Consider the following 22,893-nt stretch of genomic DNA (forward strand, 5'->3'; position numbering starts at 1 on the left):
TGGTTTACATAAAGTGCAATATTCCAACATATAAGAAACATACATAAAGCTAATAAGTATCATCATATATCTTTTGCCATCAGGGAAATATTTTCCAATAAGAACAATATTCTACAACAAGAATCATATTTAGTAGAGTGTGTCATGTTAAACTTAGTCACAATTCTGCCCGAAAGTTAATTCACTAATTACTTTTACTCAAATGAAAGCATATAGATCATACGCCCGATTAAGTCCCCTAGGCTGTAATGTATGCAGTGTGTGAATCCAAAATTTCTCTGTCCTCTGGAGTGGGGGGCGGCAACAAACTCGATGACAAGAAACCTGAGTGATGCTGGTGTATGTCATGCTGAGTGAAAATGAGCAGGAACCGGCAACTTCAGCTCCTCCTTTCTTATGGTCGATTTATGTTGTCTGATTCTGTCACAAATGGGTTGTATGGTCTCACTTATATAGGCAAGACCACATGGGCATTTCAGCATGTATATAACATACTCAGAGTCACATGTAAAGTGGCCCTGTATATCAAATTTTCTACCTGTGTGTGCGTATTGCGCTGGAACGTTGATTACATCTCCCGAATGGGTACATGCCACCCTTCAGCGGTGTTAACATTCTCTGAAGACTACTACGTGTAGTTCCCAAGTCAGCCTGCACTAATCTGTCCCTTAAATTATGTGCGATAAAAGTGGATGTTCTCCAGAACATCAGGATATGCCCTCCATAGGAGAGGCCAGTGTTTATGGATAACATGATGTATCTTACATACATTTGGGAGATAAGTGTGCACAAATGGTATGCCAACCTTTCTCTGTGTTCCCTGTACTTTCTCTTGTATAATTGCAACCCGATCCATGTCATTCACTCGTGTCACTTCCTGATCAAGGTTTTCACCCATTGGAGCCTATGGATGTGATTTTCACAACAAAACTTGGAGAAAAATTTCATTCATAACTAATTGCCATCTAGCCGGTAAAATAACAGCCAAAGCCAGGGCCGGTATTACAATAATACAGGGGTTACTTTGGATTCCTCATAATTATTTCTCAGATTGTAGCCTGTAATAGACAAATATTTATAGGACCTATACAAGATGCCACTGAAAAATAATCACAATCAATGTCCATCAAAACAATGTGCTCTCAGCAATGTAGACATGTGAAGGGAAAATTGTTTATTTATTGAAATGTGACATGCATACCGACATGAATCAGCTTAATAACATTATTATTGTCATACTGAGGTGACCAGTTACAACTTTGTATAGAGGTAACAATTAACACATTCTGAGAAAGGCCATCTGAGCAAGTATACAGTATATTATTTGTAGAAATTTTACAGTACAATTCTACAAAAATCTGTTTTACATATATGAAGAAACACAGTGCACAGTAATCACAAAATTGATACTGTTGAATCAGCACATGTAGGTACTTTCATGTATATTCGGCCTCTAGAGGCAAAAGGAAGTCAATGAGTTGCTTTTTCATATATCACAAATCAATTGTGTAGCTGGGAGATGTATGGTGTCTGGAAACTGGTGCTAAAAGATTTTTATTTACAGGGTGCAGTGCAGCATCACTACCCAACCGGCTCCAGTTCTGTAATGATGCAGATGTACCTCTCTGTAGTACAGTGCATATTATGTGCTAAGTACAGACCAGAGTAAGGTGGAGTTCTAGCTTGTGCAATGCGGCCCCTGTTTAAAAACAGTGCAGACTCTGTGTTGGGTGTTTTATAAGCTGTGGTACCATGTACGCTTTCTACAACCCAGCTCAGTCCTCAGACATCTGCCAGGTTTAAAAACTATTTAAACCTTTACCATTATTTAATATTGTTTGTTGTTTCAGGCTCATTCACACTGGACCATTTAGCAAAAAATGTGGGCACTAGCTTTATGTAAAATAGTGTTGCTGTATCACATGAGACTTAATTTAAATGCTGAATTGCAGGATGTTTCTTCTTACTGCTAATGCAATGTCTACAAGTTTTTTGTCTGTTTCAGGGACACTGTTCACATAACCAAAACATGCCCATTTATAATTATAAGGTAGGGCTAAGTGAAGCACCAATTAGAAATTCAAATGTCCTAGATCTCACTTCTGGCCCTTTAATTCCATTCTCCTTTGGACATATTTCATAATAAATCAATACTTGTGCTTATAGCACATGAAGAAAAGACAACCAAATTCCATATAGTGGCTTTATCAAATAGGGGAGTGCTCTCACACCACTAATTTTCAAGTTTTTTTTAGGGGTGATAATTATATTCTTAAATTATCATACCTCCCAACTTTCCTGTTTTCCGCAGGACAGTAACAATTTTGACAGCTGAACCCGCAGTCCCGGGTTGTTACTGAAATATTCAAACTTTCTTTTTGATCTCCTGCACTGAACAGCCAGAAAAAGATACAAAGTTTCTAATCTAATTGTCTTTTGGCAGAGAGCCCAGAATATATGCCAGGTGCACTTTGATACTTTTGTAACAATTTAAGATAAGCAAAGAAGCAATTGTAACAATTTAAGTTAAGCAGGTCTCTTGGGGAAACTGTGAATTGCAGCTTAAAGTGCAATTCACCTTCATTAGCAAAACTGTAATAACACAAAAAAAAAACACAGAAATGTGTTCAAACTTTCATAACCTGCCAAATTTTGTAAAATGAACATGGTAATTAGGGGGTGTGGCCACAAAATTGGCATGTTAAACAATTTTCTTTTTGTCCCTCTTTCTATTTCCAAAATGTTGGGAGGTATGTATCATCCATTTTTTGGACTCACATATTGACCCAGGGTTAAGTAAATACTTTTGGAGCAGGAATCCAACTGTCCCAGAATGTTTGAATCACTCTGCAAGTCCACAGGCAATATAAATATCCACACAGGGAGCTGATGGTCAAGGAAGTGTAAGGGAAGTGTAAGGGCATCAGCTGCATACAGGAAAAACTATAATTTTATATTTGTTCAGTGATATGATGTGAGCAATGTGTCTCTGCTCATATTTAGTATTTTAAGGTTTTCAATCTATAATGATTTTCTTTTTTAAAGACTACTACTATGATATTTTTATTTGGTTAATTTTGAGGTTGAAATATCAAAAATACAGTATTTTTAAAGGTGGCCATACACGGGCCGATAAAAGCTGCCGACAGACCGTGTCGGCAGCTTATTGGCCCGTGTATGGGGGCCCCCGACGGGCTTCCCCCGATCGAGATCTGGCCGAAATCCCGTCGGATCGCGGCCGCATCTGTTTGTTGATGCGGTCCCGCGATCCGACCGCCCGTTTGGCGAACGCTAGGATCCGATCGTTGGGCCCTAGGGCCCACGATCGGATCAGCCCGATATTGCCCACCTCAAGGTGGGCATATCGGAGGGAGATCCGCTCGTTTGGCGACATCGCCAAACGAGCGGATCTATCCGTGTATGGCCACCTTTACATAAAAGCAGTACACAAAATGCTATTACAAATTGTTTCAATTTATATCTTCCTAAAATACTCTGCAACCTGTTAATAATTCTTGTCCTTTGGACAATTTCACAATTATTGTCTTGCCACAACACACAAATTGTAATTGGTACTTAAAATGATTATGCACTGGTGAAGAGAAGATTCTGTAGCCACTGGGAAACTGAGACAATAAAATGCCAAAAGAAGTACAGTACCTGGGGGTTCCCCTTTGGGCAACTTTTTTGTAAATCCAGCAACGGTCTGGACTGCTAGCGGTTTCCATAGCTAGTTTATGAACTTACATTATTAACATGAATGCTAGTTATAGCAAAACACAATTGTGTTGGGGACCCACTTAGAATGATTTGGGGCTTATTCTGGATAATAGGCATTGCAACTTAAGTAAGCATCTGTCAGTGGCAACTAAAGCTAATGAAGTACTATCATGTATGAAAAAGAGCATTTACTCCATGTATTAAAACATGAATTACTTCATTATAGACCCATGGTTAGGGCCACACCTTAAAGGATTTCTTCAGAAATGTTATGGAAGCGTGTGGCGGTTACTAAAATAAGGGATAAGAAAAACTCCAATCCAAGGGGGATTTGCGCTTTTATAAACCAATAATACACATTTTATGGAAATATGCCCCCCTGCCTTTTCCAAATATATATATCTATATATATATATATGTATATATATATATATATATATATATATATATATATATATATATATATATATATATATATATATATATATATATATATATATATATATACTTGCAGGGGATAACATGAAAGAGTGGAATTGGATTCTGTACTAGAAATCCCTTCCACAAAGGAGTAACAATAAATGCTTATTTTTTATGGTCTTGAATGTTACTGTTGGAAGAAGATGTACTAGCAGGTGAGAACAATGTGTCCTTGTGTGTTATTTAGCTGTGTTTGGTTTGATAGTGTTGTTCCCTGCCACTGTCTGGCCTTGTACTCATAATTATCCTGCTGTAGGATGTGAGGAATGCTTCCGTTTATTGCCTTCTCTGCTGGCTGCTTAATTTTCCAGTTGTTCCAGTGTTCTTCTCACGAGCAGTCTTCCGCTGCAGGGGGGTGGGAGAGACTAAGTACTTGGGTGGGGGGGGGCTCAGACAGTTTAAAGGAAGTGCCATGTTTACAAGGAAAGGAAAGAATTGTTCTCGTCATTGTTTTTATTTTTATGCTAAGGACAGACATGCTGTTTCATGACTAATAATAACAGCTCTGAGTGGCTTGTAACCGCTATTGATAGCTATTGCATTAATCTTATGATAATGCAAATCTTATGCAGACAATGCAGATAATACAGAGCTTTAGCAGTTACAGGAGCCACAATAAGAAACTGCAGCATGTCTGCAGTACATGTCTGAGTGTTTTTAACAGGTCATTCACAGTCAAGATGTTGATTACTTTAATGCTTTTAAGAGTGGCTTGGATGATTTCTTGGACAAGCATAATATCCAATGTTATTGTAATACTAAAATCTATAGTTAATATAGATATGGGTATATATATAATTTATGTGAGTGTATGGAGGGGTCCAGCGTTGCTTTAAGGGCTGCTGTCACCTGAGGCAGCAGCCCCGATGCCACCCCCCCTCCAGATCCGTGCTTTCAATTTTTAGAGTCGGAGCTGGGTTCAGAAGGGGCCGCATCGCGAATGTAGTGAGCGATATTACGCTTGTTACACTAGCAGAGACAAATTTCTGTGTTAAAAAATGGAAATTCTGCTCTTACAGTTACCAGAAGTGACTTTTTGAAGATCATTATAAAAATAATGGGTTGTATTTTACAAGCCCCCCCAGTAAGTGATTTCCTGGATGGAAAAGTCTATAAGCACTCTCATAAATTTCTCATTCTTGATGACTGTTTATCTGACAGAAAAGAGCACAGTTTATCTGACTGTGAGACTTCCTCCTACCATGATGGAGCAACAGTCTGATGCCCATCCAACCAAAATACAGTTTAGCTCCTGAATCTCATGCCTAGTTAGTGAGAGGGGACTCTCTTATTAAGAGCATGAAACTTGTGTATTTAGTCCCCCTTTGGTCCACATCTGAAATGCATACCAAACTATTAAGTAGCCAATGGCAAACCAAATGAGCAGGCACTTCCAAAGATCACTCCTCCAGGCAGACTTGTCAAAAAATAAGTAACTTTATTCCGGTATACAAGGTTTCAGCCTTATGCGTTTCATATCACACTGATACTTAATCATAGGCTAGGTACTCATATTTCCCACAACATATTTAAAACAAAGTAGAGCCAATCAATGGCGGGTATGCTAAGGAGTTACAAATGAGTTAGCAACAGACTACTCAATTGGTAGTTCTTAGTATGACGTCATTACATGTTACTTAATGGGCAGGTTAAAACAACATAAAGAGCACAAGATTTTAACTGATTGGCTCTACTTTGTTTTAAATATGTTGTTGGAAATATGAGTACCTAGCCTATGATTAAGTATCAGTGTGATTTGAAATACGTAAGGCTGACACCTTGTATTTTTGACAAGTCTGCCTGGAGGAGTGATCTTTGTAAGTGCTTGCTCATTTTGTGTGCCATTGTCTGCTCCCCTAAGCTGAAGGTTCAGGGAGTAGAATAGAGACCAGAAAAGTTTTTGTTTATACTACTATCATCCACATTTGTTCATCATTCGTTGTGAAACTATTAAGTAGCACTGTTAACCACAGTGGGTTGTGCACCTTTCCCAAGGCATCCTCAATGGAAAGTAATACATTTTTAGAAACAATTTATAGTACAGTTCTACCTATGTGACTGAATTCATGAGGTACTTACTTGTAAATTCTGCAAAAGTGGGTCAGTATGTTGCCTCTTTATCACAGACCCTAAGAGACTCTATGTAGCTGGTAGATATATGAATCCTGGAATCTGACTCGTTGTTAAGATAACATGGCACATCACTATCCAGCTGCTCTCCAGATCTGTGCTGCAGATATAGCTCTCTGTAGAGCAAAATTATTAGGTACAGGCCACAGCGACATGGAGTTCTAAGAAAATTTTAATTCAAAAAAATTATGCTGTTTGATAAAATATGGTGAAGGTCCCCTGTTTGATAAAATATTGGTGATCAGTAGGTTTTAGGTGGCGAAGTAGGTAGTCTAAGTTTTTTTTAAAGAGACAGTACTTCGACTATCGAATGGTCGAATAGTCGAACGATTTTTAGTTTGAATCGTTCAATTCAAAGTCGTAGTCGAAGGTCGAAGTAGCCAATTCGATGGTCGAAGTAGCCCAAAAAAACCTTTAAAATTCGAAGTATTTTTCATTCTAATCTTTCACTCGAGCTAAGTAAATGTGCCCCCAAGTGTCCTGCATCAAAGGCGTGCAGATCCAAACATACAAAAGAGGAATTTGATCAATGCACATTTCCCGGTCCTCTGTTTAACTAATATTTTTTTTTCTATGCAAGTACATATACTTCCAAAAACAGGGGGTTTTAGTTACAAAGTTATCATAAAATTGTCAATCCACCATACCATGTGAAGGTAAACCCCATATGGTGATCCTAACTATTTACTTCTGGTCATTTTTCGTAGGCTGGCACCTCCCTGCATAGTAATATTTCTTGGGATAAGTCTCTCCTGACAAAGGGACTGGTCCTCTGTCATCAGCTTTACAGAAGAAATCTTTTTATACTTGGGGGGTTGCCAAAAGGCACCCCCAAGTGAGACACTGACACCCCGGCCAGCGAGCACCACAGAGAGATTGGCTTCTCCTTTGTTCTTGCGACTGCAAATGTGCAGTAGAGCGAAAAGCCAAGCTTTAACGAAAAAGCCAGCTATTTCGTTCTACTGCACATGTGTCTGCCCTGGAAAATTAGAAGAAAGAAGAAGCAGGATGATGATCACTCAGTGGTGCTCGCTGGAATAACCCCGGGCCGGTGCAGTTGTCTCCTGTTAGGTGCACCGGCCTGCGGTGTCCGGTAAGTAAATGCGAACACTTACTTTTGTCACCCCCAAGTAAAAATGACTTTCCGTCTCCTTTAAAGGAGACAGACTACAAAAATAAATTGTCACAAATGGCACCCTAAACTCAGAACTAAAGTCAAGCTCCCAGTCAGGTCTCACTCTTCTGCCTTTAGCAGCCGTCTTTGGCTTTGGGATGAGCCTTCAGCTACTCAGATACCGCCAGTACTTAATGTGAGAGGAACAGGACAAATGTTCTGAGCAAACAAAGGGGCCAATCGTAACAGATTTGGAACTTCGAGAATACACTATAAAGTTCAATGGCAGCTTCAATAGAAGGGTGGTCTAGGACAGGCAGGGGTCGGTCGAGGCAGAGTTCAGGCAAAGTTGGTTATACAGGCATGGATCTGTTCAGGCAGAGTTCAGGCAAAGTCAGTTATGCAGGCAAAGTCGGTTATGCAGGCAAAGATAAAATTGACAAGTCACCATTCCACATCAAAGTTAACTCCATATGGCCCTTACTAATTATCTTATTTTTCTTAGGCTTTCACCTCCCTGCATAGTAGCATTTTTTGTGATAAGTGTCTCCTGACCAAAGGACTTGCCTCATAGAGGCAACTGTCCCCTGTCATTAGCTGTCATTCTGGTAAATAGTTAGGACCACCATATGGGATTTACCTTGACATAGTATGGTGGTTTGTCAATATCAGATAAGTAAAAACAATTACTGTGGAGTGCCTAACTTTTAGTACCCCCAGTGATTAATGCTGTGATTGATGACTTTCCTTCTCCTTTAAAGTACCAGGATTGCAATAAAATGAAAAGTCCATTTTAACATTTAAAGTTTGTGTTATACAGAACCTCCAAAAATTATTTCTTGGAAAAAAAAATGTCCTTCTGTAGTTCTCTAGGCAGGAACATGGTCAGATAAGCACATTGGGGGCCCAACAGGACTACAATAAAAAAGTCCCTCCTGGCAGTCACCAGGAGCCCCCTCCCAAATTTTAATCTATGTGTGCCAATGTGCAAACAGAGATACATCAATTGAACAGCGGCACTTTGCGCGTATGCACGAACATCACACTAATCAGGGGAGCAGGTCTGGGACGACCCTGGGTAGGAATGAATGGTGTTTCATCCTTGTTATTTGTACTTTGTAAGAACTTTCTAGTATTGTATTGTATTCTACACTGCTCAACTTAGCTTCTCAACTTAGCTTCTCATGTGGCTAATCAACACATATTTATATACTATAAGTGCTTCAGAAGCAAACTTTTAATTTGTATGAGTGTAGCGTAACAGTGCATTATATTTAAATAAATTTTTTGTGTTATTGGTCATTTAACCCGTTGCAATGCAGAGGTAGGGGTGCAGAACCATTGCACAATGATGCTCTGTCCATGGTGCTGAATTCAGGCACAGCCTTAAGACTCCAGAATGGCTTGATTGGTTGGTTTCTTGAACAAATCTTCTTAATATGCAGCACTGGGATTCTTTCCAGTATTATCCCTGCCTGGCGCAGTTACTGTAACGTTTTAATAGGATTGAAGTTAAATGGCACTTAGGCTTTTTGTGCTTTGATTTGTCCCAAGCTTGGTGTATTTCATGTAGAGCATAAGAGCAGACTAGTGTTTTTGCAATAGAACAGGGCATTAAAAACTCCGTCATAAGGATTACCACCCACAGTACTATTCTGTATTAATGGGGTAGTTCACCTTAAAACTGACTTTAAAGAAGAGTGGTATTGAAAGATCATTTACAGCTAGTCTTTAGTGTTTCTTTTGTGTATTTTTATTTACATTTTACAGCTATCTGGTTGATAGGGTCACTTACATAGCAACCATGCAGTGGTATGCTTGATTGGTCTGAAGTATGAATCGGAGAGTATATAAATGAACATAAAACTGCAAGTTGGTGAAGTACAAATTGTGACCTAATTTTGTGTGTACTTTAAAGTTATACTGACACTCCGCTTAAGCTGCCCCTTAAGGTACGACCCACCGCTGCCTTTATGGCATGTACAGTTTATCAAGGCCCAAAGACTCAAGAAAAAGTGCTAATTAATAGCGTTTTACAGCATCCCCTCTGGCATGTGCCAGAATAATCTGTTGATCAAGGTCTGTAGGTAATCATTGCACCCTAATATGTTCCTGGCTGTGGTAGTAAATAAAGACACTATTGGAATATACTTACGGGTTATTTACTAGAACTCTAATTTTTCTGGTCGGGCTTTTTGGGATAAAAATTTGAATTTTCATGGAAAAAAACCTCAAATTTTTAAAATTTATTATGCCCCGATGCTGCAAAAAGCTTGAATCCGAAAATCCACCATCTTAAACCTGTCGAGGTAATAAATAAGTCAATGGCAGATGTCCCTATCTCAATTTGAAGATTTCATGGTTTGTGTTGGGCTTTGCCTGATAATCTTAAAAATTCTGGGTTTTCGGGCAATAACCTGAAAAAAACGTACGATTCGGGTTTTCTATTGAGTTTATCGCGTTTTTTCCGATGCAATTTATTCGAGTTATTTTTAAGATAAATAAGGTAGATGGGAGTTTGGTCAAGCTTTATTTAATAAAATAATGAGATAAATTTAGATTTTAGTTATTAACCTCCTTAATGTTTATGTGCCTGAATTATTGTATTATTGTATGATTTGCTTGATCAATTTTAAATCCTGACAGCTGTAACAGTTTCTCATTAGTGCACCCATAACAGAACCTGGTTTAAATTATAATGGATAATATACCTATACAAATATGTAGAAGCCTATTATAATTCACCTCACAGATTCGTGACTAATCAGTAAATTACATTAGTACAAGGGTAAATTATCATCAGATTCTCAGACTTATGTACATAAAGCAATATTACTGTTACACAAGCACAATTTTATCCTCTCTCATGCTGACTTGGTTACATTCCACACCATGTTCTTTCTCTTCTATCAATGATTCTATTCTTCCTGTAGAAAGAATTCTTTCTAATTACACCACTTGTTCCTGGTGGTGAAATTGTAATGTCACAGCTGCAGCCTGGAATAACATCTCCCCCCCTCCATCTTGAATACAAATAAGTGGCAGAGAGGTGATTTTCCAGTATTGAGCACAAAGGATGCTCAGAGACTGAGAGAAAAGGCCTAGGCTGGCTTCACCCACAGGATCTTAGCTGATGGATGTCTCTCATTCTTGTGCCCTAACTGAATCCCCATTTCCCATCTAGTCAATTGGCAAATTATACCAAAGAAAGATGCATAGATACTGTATGTCATATGCTAGTTTTTTTTACTCTGTTTTCTTCCTCCCATGTTTTACCTACTAATCTTGTACATGTATGCCAAAGGATGCAAATCCTATGAATAAATTGAAGGTAAGGAAGAGACATAATATTAATATCAGCAGATAGCCGTTGCATTGCCTTCTTATCCTCAGAGGTAATATAATGCAATCACTTACAGCAGATTTGTGCTGTGGACTTCTAATGCCAAGTAATGGTACTCAAAATCCATCCCTCCTTTCTGTGCCAATAAAAGACAAGTGAATGTGACAGCAAAATTTTGTGTTCCCAAGGTTTGTGATGAACTTTAGTTACTTTTTTTGGATCACTACATAACCTTGTGCACAGGATTTAGGGGAAAATGCAAAACAGCCATGGTCTATATTATACTTTATTTGCTTCTTCCTTCCTTCACACTATGCACTGCAAAAGGGCTAGTTGAAAGTTCATGAGCTATAGTTCAGATAAGATTTTTTCAGCATGGTCCACAGTCCAGATTGATTGTTCCCTTTTTCCTTATCTTTATACTGTACTATGTATTTAATCTTTATGATGTATACAGTATTTACAGTAGGCCTAAAGTAAAGTATTACTGTGCGAAGAAGAGTCTCTGGATGGATTGTTTTCAGCAGGGCCTTCTGAGATTGCTGGTTCCTTTAATAAAAACATCCTTATATTTACTTGTTCATATGTTGATATGAGTCTGAATCTTTTAAGTTACAGTAACATCCTTGAATAAGGCAATACAATGATGTTTGAAATTAATACCTATTATTAACAGAATCTGATGTTTATAGTATTTTAATTTAAGAGAATCCTGGTTGGGACAATGAACTTCAGCACATTTTTATATGTAATTGTTTTTATTATCCATTATATAACTTCTTATGTGTGTATAGCAAATGCATGGAGATATGGGTTTTTAAGTTGATGCCAGACTCAAGGTGGGGTCGTATCCAGATATGGAAAATAAGGGCACAAAGAGATCAGCTGTAGAAATAGCCCACACATTCCATTTCTATGGCATTTACATTAATGTCAAGTGAAAATTGTTCATACACTGAATTGCAACTGTGTTTTTGCATATACCAGTGCCTCACTTATAAGATGTAATATTACCATAAGGGTAGCGGATGACAATTTCAGGAAGTAAATGTAATCACTAAAGAAAGCGGTTACCTTTGTTGTCCTCTGCACTCCTGGTTCTGACTACATGCACCATTCAAATTATCTAGTAGCAGTCAGCTGCCTTCCAGTTTTGTGTTCTGTGATAAACAGACCTTTGTGCAGGGCTGTATTTTGCTTCTGTGCCACCCTAGATTCAAGACCAGGCTGCAGCGAGGTTGGTGGGAGTTATGTCATAACCTAGGAGCAGATTTATTATTACATTTATCAATTACAACTTTTTTTTTTAGGTCAAAACTCTCAAAATGGAATTATGAATTATACAAACTTGATTCAAATTTTAATTTGAATTGGAATTTCGATATTTATCAAACCTAAAGTATATTCCTACAGGAATAAATCTAATTAGACTATTTGCCACCTTAAACCTGCCAAGTTCATGTATAAATCAATAGGAGAGATCCAGTGACCAATTTGAAGATGTTATTAGCCTTCCTGACATTCATGTTTTTTTCTGGTCTGTACTATTCGTTCAAGTTTTAGATTTTTAGATTTTTCTTAAATACTCTCCCAATCGGTTTTCGACTATATTTGAATTTATTAGAGTTAAAAAAACTCACATGAATTTGAAATTTGACCTTTGATAAATGGGCTTCTCTCATGGCACCTTGCAAGATACCCCCTGCAGATAAGGAAAGCAGAAAAGTATCTGGTAGGAACGGGAGAGCTTTATTTACCATATAGGTGCCCCCTTAAGCTTCCACCCTAAGCATGGGCCCTCTAGTGCATATATGATAAATATGCCCCCAGGCTTTGTGGGCTGTGGTACACTGAATGTTTTGGTGGTATTGAGCACCATGTTTAATTATCCAAAAACCATAGCCCCAAACCACCTGGAACTGTCCCTTGTACGACATTGAAACTGCCTGATGTGCACTTGTGCTAGCACCTTTCAGTGATTTTGGTGTAAGTCTCTAGGGGCTGTTTTGAGTGGTTTGGAGCAGCATAGTTGGGCTCTTAAAGTTTCAAATACTCTGTGCTTTTGCCCTAAAGAAGGAAAAAGTATGCAAAGCTTTTTGGCTACTGGAGTCTGGACTTGTAGTAAGGTGACTACTGCATGGTACAGGTAGCCTGAACCAAAGGTGCAGGGAAAAGGACAGACAGATTCCTTCAATAACGATTATATTTACAAATAATGTTAAAATCATTGAAACCTTGTTATTTTAGCACTAGATTTACTTTCCTTGCACATTTTTATTTCTATTTACAGCACATGCCTTTTAATAGAATGGAACAGCTTTGTACAATGACTTGGCAAGACAAAGATATGGATATCTGACGAAGGGGCACACCCCCGAAACATTGTACAATGTGGCTGGACACCCCTTTTGCAGCATATATGTGCTGGTTTATTTGCAAGATTCATGGTGGGGGTGACATCCACTTATATCCATAGCACCATATTACTTAAGAGAAGAGGCCAGGTGTGTGCATGCAAATTCTTTTTAAAAGATATGGATAGCCTTATAATAGGGATTCAGGCACTGCACTTTCCCTGCCTTCTAATGAGAGTGATTACTTTAAACTGTCACAGAAGGTGCTTGTCACTCATCAGCAAATACAATACAGGATTTATAGACTAATATAACCCCTTGCTTTTCAAATCATAAGGAGAGAGGGCAGTATCAGGTCACCAGTGCATTTGTGCCTTGCGCAGTGAAGAGATTACACATAAAGTGGTGGAGGGTTTGATTGATTGCATTCATCGGTTAAGTGCAGTTACAGAATCTCTTGGATGCCTCTGGTGTTTCATTTTCCAAAGGGACGAGAGGAGGTTAATTCCCAAATGATCTCCCCTCTCTTTGCTCTAGCTCTCCCTCCTTTCTCTCACAGTGACACAGCCAGCTGGAAGCTGGGAGCACATCTAGAGGCTATGTGAATTCAGGCATATCAGGATGAAATAGAAAAATACAAAGAAAGGAGGAGGGAGGCTGCTGAATTCACTGGAATGACCCAACTTGAGCTTCAAGAACAGCAACATTTTATCAGACTATATTTTACATTTATAATATTTATAGTTACAAATACATACAGTATATGGGACATGTTATTTAGAATGCTCTATGCCTGGGGTTTTCCTGATTAGGGATCTTTATGTCATTTTGATCTCCATACTTTGTCTACTAAAAAATCAATGAAACATTAAATAAATCCAATAGAATTGTATTGCCCCCAATAAGGATTTGTAATGTCTTTGTTTGGATAAAGTACAAGGTTGTTTTATTAATACAGAGAAAAGGGAAATCATTTTTAACAAATTTCATTGTAATGCGATTGTTTGGCCCTAGGATTACCACAATGTTGCCCACAACACAGGGAGGATCTCGCCGATGAGCGAATCTTACAGTGCATGGCCACCTTTACTCTGTCAGTGGCTTTAGTACCAATGGAATTGTTCCCTGTGTGTTGCATTCAAAAATCAGATGCTGCATGTATTAAATGCCTTTCTTTCTCCCACAGACGGAACTCAGCTGAGCGAGCTGTCCTGGCCATCTTCTCTGGCAGTAGTGACAGTTTCCTTCTCCGGGCTTATCACCTTTATCTTCCTCATGCTAGCCTGTTTGTGCTGCAAAAAGGGGGACATTGGCTTCAAGGTATGAATTCAGGCCTAAGCTCTAAAAAACAGATGCAAACAGTTTTGGTGGTCCTATATATACTTGGTCCCTGGCTATCAAGTGAAATTTCTGTACCACCTTTCTCTAGCTGTATATGCTTTGTTGGTGATTTATTTGCAATTTTAACCTTGGCATAATTTTTATTTTCAAATAACTCCTTTTGTCTGGTTTAGGAACACCAATGGCATACTGTAGATGTAGACATTGCATAAATCCAACAGACGTTTATGCATTACAAGAGGTACTGTCAGTGGATGGTTGTCTTGTGAATTCTAACAGAGTGGTTGCCCCATCAGAAGCAAGGGCCCCACTAGAACTTATCCATAATCATTGGTGTGTATTCAGCTTGTCATTGCAAATGATTGTCCGAAGCCCTTGCTGTTGCCATCCATGTTATGGCCACAGCTTTTGCAAAATGTGCTGCCTGCCAGTTAGTAAGCCACCATAAGACATCTCATCAACTGATACTATTGCTAAGTCATGCAATATGTCTTTCTCATTCCCGGAGGTTCAGGGCATTTGCCTTACCCTGGACCTCTGGGAATGAGAAAGACATATTCCATGACTTATCAATAGTATCAATAGTATGCTATTGGTAGAGTGATCTCAATTGACATATGGAATTGGGAAGGAATATTAGGTAAGCATTCAAATGCTGGCCTTATGAAAATTTTAGGAGGAATAAATTACTGAGTCTGGTACTTCTGACAGTTAATAGAAATAAAACACTGAGGGTCATTCTGAGAAAAGGTAGGTTGTATGTTTGCAAATGCAAGGAGTCTGACTGGTAAAATGGGAGAGCTGGAGGTGCCGGAGGGAAAATATGATGTGATTGGAGTGGCCGAAACATGGCTGAATGAGTCACATGACTGGGCAGTTAATATCAGTGGCTATACTTTGTTTTGGAGGGACAGAGGCAATAGAAAAGTAATTATAATAGGGGATTTTAATTACCCAGATATTGACTGGAGCAACAGTACTGCCAGATCAGTTAATGGGAACAAGTTTATAAACTTATTGCATGACAATTTTATGGCACAGGTTATTGAGGAGCCTACCAGAAAAAATTATATTCTGGATCTAGTGATCTCAAATGACCCAGAACTTATAGCAAATGCGCAAGTCAATGAACCCCTGGGTAATAGTGACCATAATGTTATATCATTTAATGTCTGGTGCAAAAAACAAATATATACCGGGGCATGAATTTTGGAAAAGCTAATTTTAGTGCCTTGAGGGCTGCCCTACAGAGCATTGATTGGGGCATTAAGTTTTCAGCTAAAAACACAGAACAGAAATGGTTGTCATTTAAAATGATATTAAATCATTACTGTTCTTAATTTATTCCCTTAAGGAGTAAATGTAGAAGCTCTGAGAATCATCCTAGGTGGCTTAATACAGAAGTAAAGAAGTTAATAGGAAAGAAGAGAAAGGCATTTAAAAACTACAAATCTGTTGAGACAGAAGCTGCATTTAATGAATATAAACACTGTAATAAATGTTGTAAATCAGCAATCCGGAAGGCAAAGAAAGGAAATGAACAGTTAATTGCGGAGGAGGTGAAAACTAACCCTAAAAAGTTTTTTAAATATATTAATAGTAAAAAGATGCAGGTTGAGAGTGTTGCTCCATTAAATAACGGTACCAGTATGGCTGTAACAGATACAGAAAAGGCAAATGTGCTAAATCAGTTATTTTCATCAGTGTATACAATAGAGGAGTCTGAGTTCCCAGGCTCACATTATTGCTGCACTAATGGCTCAGCTCAATCTAGTCAGTGGCTGACTCAGGATATGATTCATAAAGCTTTACTAAAAATTTATGTAAACAAGGCTCCAGGGCCTGATGGCATACACCCCCGGGTTCTAAGAGAGCTTAGTTCAGTTTTAGACCAGCCCCTATTTCTGATTTTCTCAGATTCACTTTCATCTGGTATGGTGCCTATGGATTGGAGAAAAGCTGATGTTTTTCCAATATTTAAAAAGGGATTATGATCTTAGCCTGGCAATTATAGGCCAGTAAGTTTGACATCTGTGGTGGGCAAATTATTTGCAGGCTTGTTAAGGGATCACATTCGAAATGTTGTCCTAGTCATTGGCATTATGAGCAGCAATCAGCATGGCTTTATGAAGGATAGGTCATGTCAGACAAATTTGATTGCTTTTTATGATGATGTAAGTAAGATGCTGGACAGTGGGGGGGCAGTAGATGTTATCTGTTTGGATTTTGCCAAAGCGTTTGATACTGTGCCCCACAAACTACTGCTTTCTAAACTAAGGTCTGTTGGGCTTAATGAAGTCCTTTGCACATGTATAGGAAACTGGCTACAGGATCGGGTACAGAGGGTGGTTGTTAATGGTACATTCTCTACTTGGAGTAAGGTTCTTAGTTAGGTCCCTCAGGGCTCAGTATCGGGTCTACTTTTATTTAACTTGTTCATTAATGACTTAGGGGAGGGTATTGTAAGTAATGTATCAGTGTTTGCAGATGACACAAAACTATCCAGCCCAATTAATTCCATCCAGGATGTGGCATCCTTGCAACACAATCTTGACAAACTGGAAATCTGGGCAATCTGCCTTCCTCTGGATAAACTAGCAGTAAGGCAGATATAAAAAATAAACAAAAATAAAAAAAATAAAAGGTTGAACTTGATGGACGTGTGTCTTTTTTCAACCTACTTACTATGTTACTATGTTACTATGTCCCATGTCTTTATTTAGCATATGGAAAAATCCTTCTTAGAGCACAGAAATCCAATAAGAGGCTCCTTTTTCCAAGGCTTGTCAGTTAAAAGTTACCAGTGCTGAGACCTGGACCCAAACACACTGTATGTGTAACAATCTCGTAATAAGGAATCTTGTGTAGTGAACAGTACCTTTGGTTGCACAGGAGGACCCTGTGGTTCCGGTTGTTCACTAACGCCCTTTTTGGGCCCCATGATTTCTGCTGCGGAAACCAACAAGGAAGTGCGTAGCCAAAAAATGTAAACTAGGTACTGGTAGGGATCAAGAGGAAGTGTAGTCAGAGTCAGGTGGCAGAAATCGTAATCGAAAGATCAGGTCAAAACCAGGATTCAAAAAACAAAATAAAGCTTTAGCAGGAACAGATAAACTGAAGCCAGCTTGGGCACTTCTAAAATGGTAGACTGGCCTTTTAAAGATAACTTGGCACCAAAATTCAAAAATCGGTGGTTCTTGGTGATGTCATGACACACAGCCAGGAGGTAAGGGACATCAGCGATCTCCCGGCGCATCTTACAGTACCCCCCCCCTACAGGAGTACCCTCCGGGAACTTTCAAAATTTGTCTGGAAATTTCTTGTGAAAGGCCCAGATCAGATGAGGAGCATGAGTGTCAGCAGCTCTTACCCAGGATCTCTCTTCAGGTCCAAAACCCCTCCAATGAACGAAATATTGGATCTTGCCTCTCACTTTCCTGGAATCCAGAATCTCCTGAACCTAGAACTCTTGATGATCGTGAAGAATGATGGGAGCAGGGGGGGGGTTGATCAACCGAAAATTTTTTCTAACAAAAGGCTTGAGTGAAGAAACATGAAAAGAATTGGAGATATTCATGGTGGGAGGAAGTTCTAGACGAAAAGACACAGGATTAATCACGTCCTTAATCTTGAAAGGTCCCACATACCGAGGTCCAAACTTGGGAGAGGGTAGGCGAAGTTTGATGTGTTTTGTGAAAAGCCAGACGAAATCTCCAACCTGGTAGGAAGGATTAGCGCGACTGTGTTTATCGGCCACAATCTTCTGAGAAGAGGAAGCATTTAGTAGGGATTGATGGGCTTTGGACCATATGGTTTTGAAGTCACGAACGATGGTATCTGCTGCAGGAATTTCAGTCTTGAAAACCTCAAGTAGAAGGGCAGAAGGATTGTACCCGAATACAATAAAGAATGGAGAAAAGCCCAGTGAGTCATGTTGTAAGTTATTGTGAGCGAACTCAGCCCAGGGAAGAAGATTAACCCAGTCATCTTGATTTCGGGAGATAAAGCATCGTAAAAAACTGTTCCAATATTTGATTGGTTCTTTCAGTTTGACCATTACTTTGCGGATGATATGCTGAGGAGAAATTCAATTTGATCCCGAAATGTTTGGAAAAAGCACGCCAAAATTGTACGCCCCGATCCGACACAATAGACTGTGGAACACCATGTGGAACACCATGCAAACGAAAACTTGAGCCAAGCCAGCAACAGGGAAGTTTCTTCAGAGGTATAAAATGAGCCATTTTAGAGAATCTGTCAACAACTACCAGAATAGTATTTATGTCTGAAGACTTTGGCAAATCCACGGTAAAGTCCATGGCAACATCGAGCCAGGGTTGAGCGGATACAGGTAAAGGTTGGAGAAGGCCACAAGGCAAGGAACGAGGGGTCTTCTGTTGTGCACACACAGTGCAGTCAGAGACAAAAAGCATTGAAGGCCACCAACAATATCTAGAAATGAAATTGCAAGTCTTCTTGATGCCAGGATGTCCAGAAATTTTAGAGGAATGAGCCCATTCCAGGACTTGAGCAACCCTTTGTTGGGGTACGAAGATCTTGCTGGGAGGACACCCAGGAGGACGTTCCACATCAGGCAGATCTGACCATGAAAGGTACGTAGGCGCCACTACCAAATCAGGGGAGATAATAGTGTGGGTGGGACTGGATTAACCTCTGTTTGAACCAGACATATGGACAAAGCATCCGTCTTCGTGTTCTTCGAGCCAGGGTGATATGAAATAAAAAAATTTAACCTGGAGAAAAACAAAGCCCAACAAACCTGGCGGGGATTGTCTTCTGGCAGAAGAAATATATTCCAGGTTTTTATGGTCAGTCAAAATGGTAATAGGCTCCTTAGCTCCATCTAATAGAAGACAACACTCCTCCAGGGCAAGCTTAACAGCTAAAAGCTTGCTGTTACCCACGTCATAATTCCTCTCAGCAGGAGACAATCTATGAGAGAAGTAAGCACAAGGATGAAGAGCCCCCTAAAATTCAGCACGCTGAGACAAGACAACTCCCACCTCAGAGGTGTCGACCTCCAGAATAAATGGGTGAGCAGGATCAGGATGAAGAAGAATTGGTGCAGAACTAAAGGATCTTCTAAGAGACAAAAATGCCTCCTGTGTTTGTGGGGTCCAAGAAAAATTAAAAGGTTTCCTTGTGAGAGCCATTATTGGAGCCACAGTTTTGGAAAAGTTCTTGATGAATTTACAATAAAAATTAGCAAAACCCAAAAAACTTTGAATAGCCTTCAGACCCATGGGAACAGGCCAATCAAGGACAGCTGAGACTTAAGAGGGATCCATTTTGAATCCAGAAGATGAAATGATATATCCCAGAAAATAATCGTGGCCTTATGGAATTCATACTTCTCAAGCTTGGTGTAAAGAAAATTCTCCCTCAACTTGCGTAGAACTTGCTTCACTTGTAGAATGTGTTCAGACAAGAAAGAGGAGTAAACCAAAATATCATCCAGATAGACTATGACACAAGACTGCAAAAATTCTCGAAGAACATCATTGATCAGGTCTTGAAAAACAGCGGGGGTGTTGCAAAGGACAAATGGCATGACTAAATACTCATAATGGCCATCTTGGGTGTTGAAGGCCGTCTTCCACTCATCCCCTTGACGAATACGTATGAGATTATATGCCCCACGTAAGTCCCCTTAACCAATCAAACAATTCAGGAATCAATGGCAAAGGATAACGGTTCTTAATCGTTATATTATTCAAAGCACGATAATCAATCCATTGTCTCAGAGTGCTATCTTTCTTCTAGACGAAAAAGAATCCAGCACCAGCAGGAGACGTCGATTTTTTAATAAAAAAAAAAAAGAGATTGTCCAAAAGATTGTCCAAAAGATATTCGTTCATGGCTTGAGTCTCCAGGAATGGACAATGGATATGTTCTTCCCCTAGGAGGAATGGAACCAGGAATCAGATCGATCTGAGAATCGTAGGAACGGTGTGGAGGTAATACCTCAGAATTCTTCTTTACAAAGACAACAGCAAACTCTTTGTAAATGGCAGGAAGAAGAGAACCGGAAACTGGAAGCAAAGAAGAAGCAGCCACCGGAAGGATTGATGAAGCCATACAATTAGAACGACAAAAAGAACTCCAGGCCGAAAGTTCCCCAGTGGACCAGTCAATGGACGGGTTATGAAACTTGAGCCAAGGAAAACCCAAAATTATGGGAGTCTCAGGGCACTGAATCAAAAGAAAGGAAATTTCCTCTTCATGAAGACTGCCAACACGAATAAGGACTGGATCAGTAGCAGAAGTGAGAATGCCTGGAGAAATTGGTCTGCCATCCACAGCCCGGGTAGAGAGAGAAATCTTGAGAGGAATGGGGTTCAGACCACAGGACTTGGAAAAGGAATTATTGGTAAAATTGCCTGCTGCTCCAGAGTCAAGAAAAGCCTGGCAGGAAAATGTACCAGACAAGGTGGAAAGGGAAGCAGGGAGAAACATACGAGACTTGCAGGTAACTGGGAGGGTAAACGAGGTACCAGCAGGGATCACGAGGAAGCGTAGTCAGAATCAGGCGAAACGTTCAAGTCAGGCGGCAGAAATCGTAGTCGAAAGATCAGGTAAAGGATAACAAAAGACAAAATAATGCTTTAGCAGGAACAGATAAACTGAAGCCAGTGAAAGTAGATTTTAGTAACAAATCTAACCAATTACTGTCCAGTGACCAAAGGGGCTGAGAATTACCCATGGTGGTGATTTGAAGCATTGGTAACTTGGGAAATACAATCTAGATATGTATGTCATGTATTATGTGTGTGAATATAAAGGATAAAATAAAAAGGATAAAACAATAGACGCTAACCCATCATAGATATAACAGGTACTGTATACCTATGTATAATGATGCACCCTAATAATTCCAGGGGGCTCAGATCAGAGACTGTTGTGATCATTCACAGGCAGTGACAAGTGCACAGTGGAGTGTATTCATGGGCTGCTTTTACAACCTGAGGAGAGACTGAAGCCTCAAACACAACATAGGTACTTAGCCTTAAAGTGGAACTAAATTTAATATACTGTAAGCTTCATAATATTGACATAAGAAACTTTATAAACACAATCAATTAAATATTCTGCATCGTTTCTGAAACTATCAACTATCTTCACCATTGCTCTCTCAATGAATATCTGACACAATCAATTTGTTATTGATCTGTTTGTTAAAAACATCAAATCCCTGACGCGTTTCATATCAGCAGATACGTAGTCATAGGGGTCTCCTATGACTACATATCTGCTGATACGAAACGCGTCAGGGATTTGATGTTTTTGACAAAGTTGGAATAAAAGTTACCTTTTAACCTAAACGGATGGAAACGGAGTGCTCGTCTATTTTTGAAAATTAAACTACGCACCAACCCAACATGGTAAATGGCTATGATAAGACTCATGTGGTGTTCTGCTGTTGTAAGAAAGTGTGCAGTGGGCACCTCAGACATAGTAACAGGTATAGTTACCAGCTTGCACACTCTGGCTCTCCAAATCGTATATTGCCCGGTGCCCGGCCGAGAAGGCTTCGGAAACCCACAAACTTCAGAGTAAATAATTCCACCGGCACACAGGTCTTAGTTGCAAGCAGGGACAACCCTTGCTGTATTTTATTTGCGTGATTCAACGTTTCGGGGTGATCCCCTTTGTCAAGCATCATGGCACTCTGCCTGCCCTATGCCCCCTGTGTGTGCCATACTCTTCCTGTGTGTAATACACTGCATGCCCTATGCCCCCTGTGTGTGCCATTCTCTGCCTGCCCTATGCCCCCTGTGTGTGACAAACTGCCTGTCCTATGCTCCCTGTGTGTGCCATACTCTTCCTGTGTGTGACATACTCTGCCTGCCCTATGCCCCCTGTGTTTGACATACTCTGCCTGCCCTATGCCCCCTGTGTGTGACATATTCTGCCTGCCCTATGTTCCCTGTGTGTGCCATACTGTCAGGAGTGCCTGATGGCGCTCCCGTCTCCGGATCTAAAATGGCGGCTCCCACGTAGGTTGACGCCGGCGCCCTGATGCCGGCGAGATGACATCATGCGCTTGGTGCAAAATTTGAAGATAAAAGATGTCACGGGTTCAATACCCGATTATAGGACTTGTTTTGTGCATTTCTTGTGTGCTTTATAATTAGTGTAACATTGATTCCTGGACTTCTGACCCTAAACCATGACCTTGCTACTATTCTGCCTGCCTATTGAACTCTGCCTGATCACTATTTTGTACCACAAACTTGGACTTTAACACTAAGCTTCCTCCTTGGTCCGGACTTCTCTCGCTGGGAGCCAATAGGCCCGCTGACACATACTCTTTTTGCCGTATGTTCCCATTTGTGTCATACTCTGCCTGCCCTATGCTCCCTGTATGTGCCATACTCTGTCTACCCTAT

General features: G+C 39.8%; 1 protein-coding gene across 7 annotated transcripts in view; it reads left to right on the forward strand.

Moving 5' to 3' along the window:
- aatk.L (apoptosis-associated tyrosine kinase L homeolog) overlaps window positions 1-22,893 on the forward strand; it is a 105,564-nt gene that overhangs the window by 17,735 nt on the left and 64,936 nt on the right. For all 7 annotated transcript variants that reach the window (XM_018235074.2, XM_018235075.2, XM_041576032.1 and 4 more), the window contains exon 2: window positions 14,328-14,461. In XM_018235074.2, the coding sequence (XP_018090563.2) occupies window positions 14,328-14,461 (134 nt within the window). The remainder of the gene's footprint in view (window positions 1-14,327; window positions 14,462-22,893) is intronic.

This window comes from Xenopus laevis, chromosome 9_10L (genome assembly GCF_017654675.1).
Source record: "Xenopus laevis strain J_2021 chromosome 9_10L, Xenopus_laevis_v10.1, whole genome shotgun sequence".
NCBI classification, from domain to species: domain Eukaryota; kingdom Metazoa; phylum Chordata; class Amphibia; order Anura; family Pipidae; genus Xenopus; species Xenopus laevis.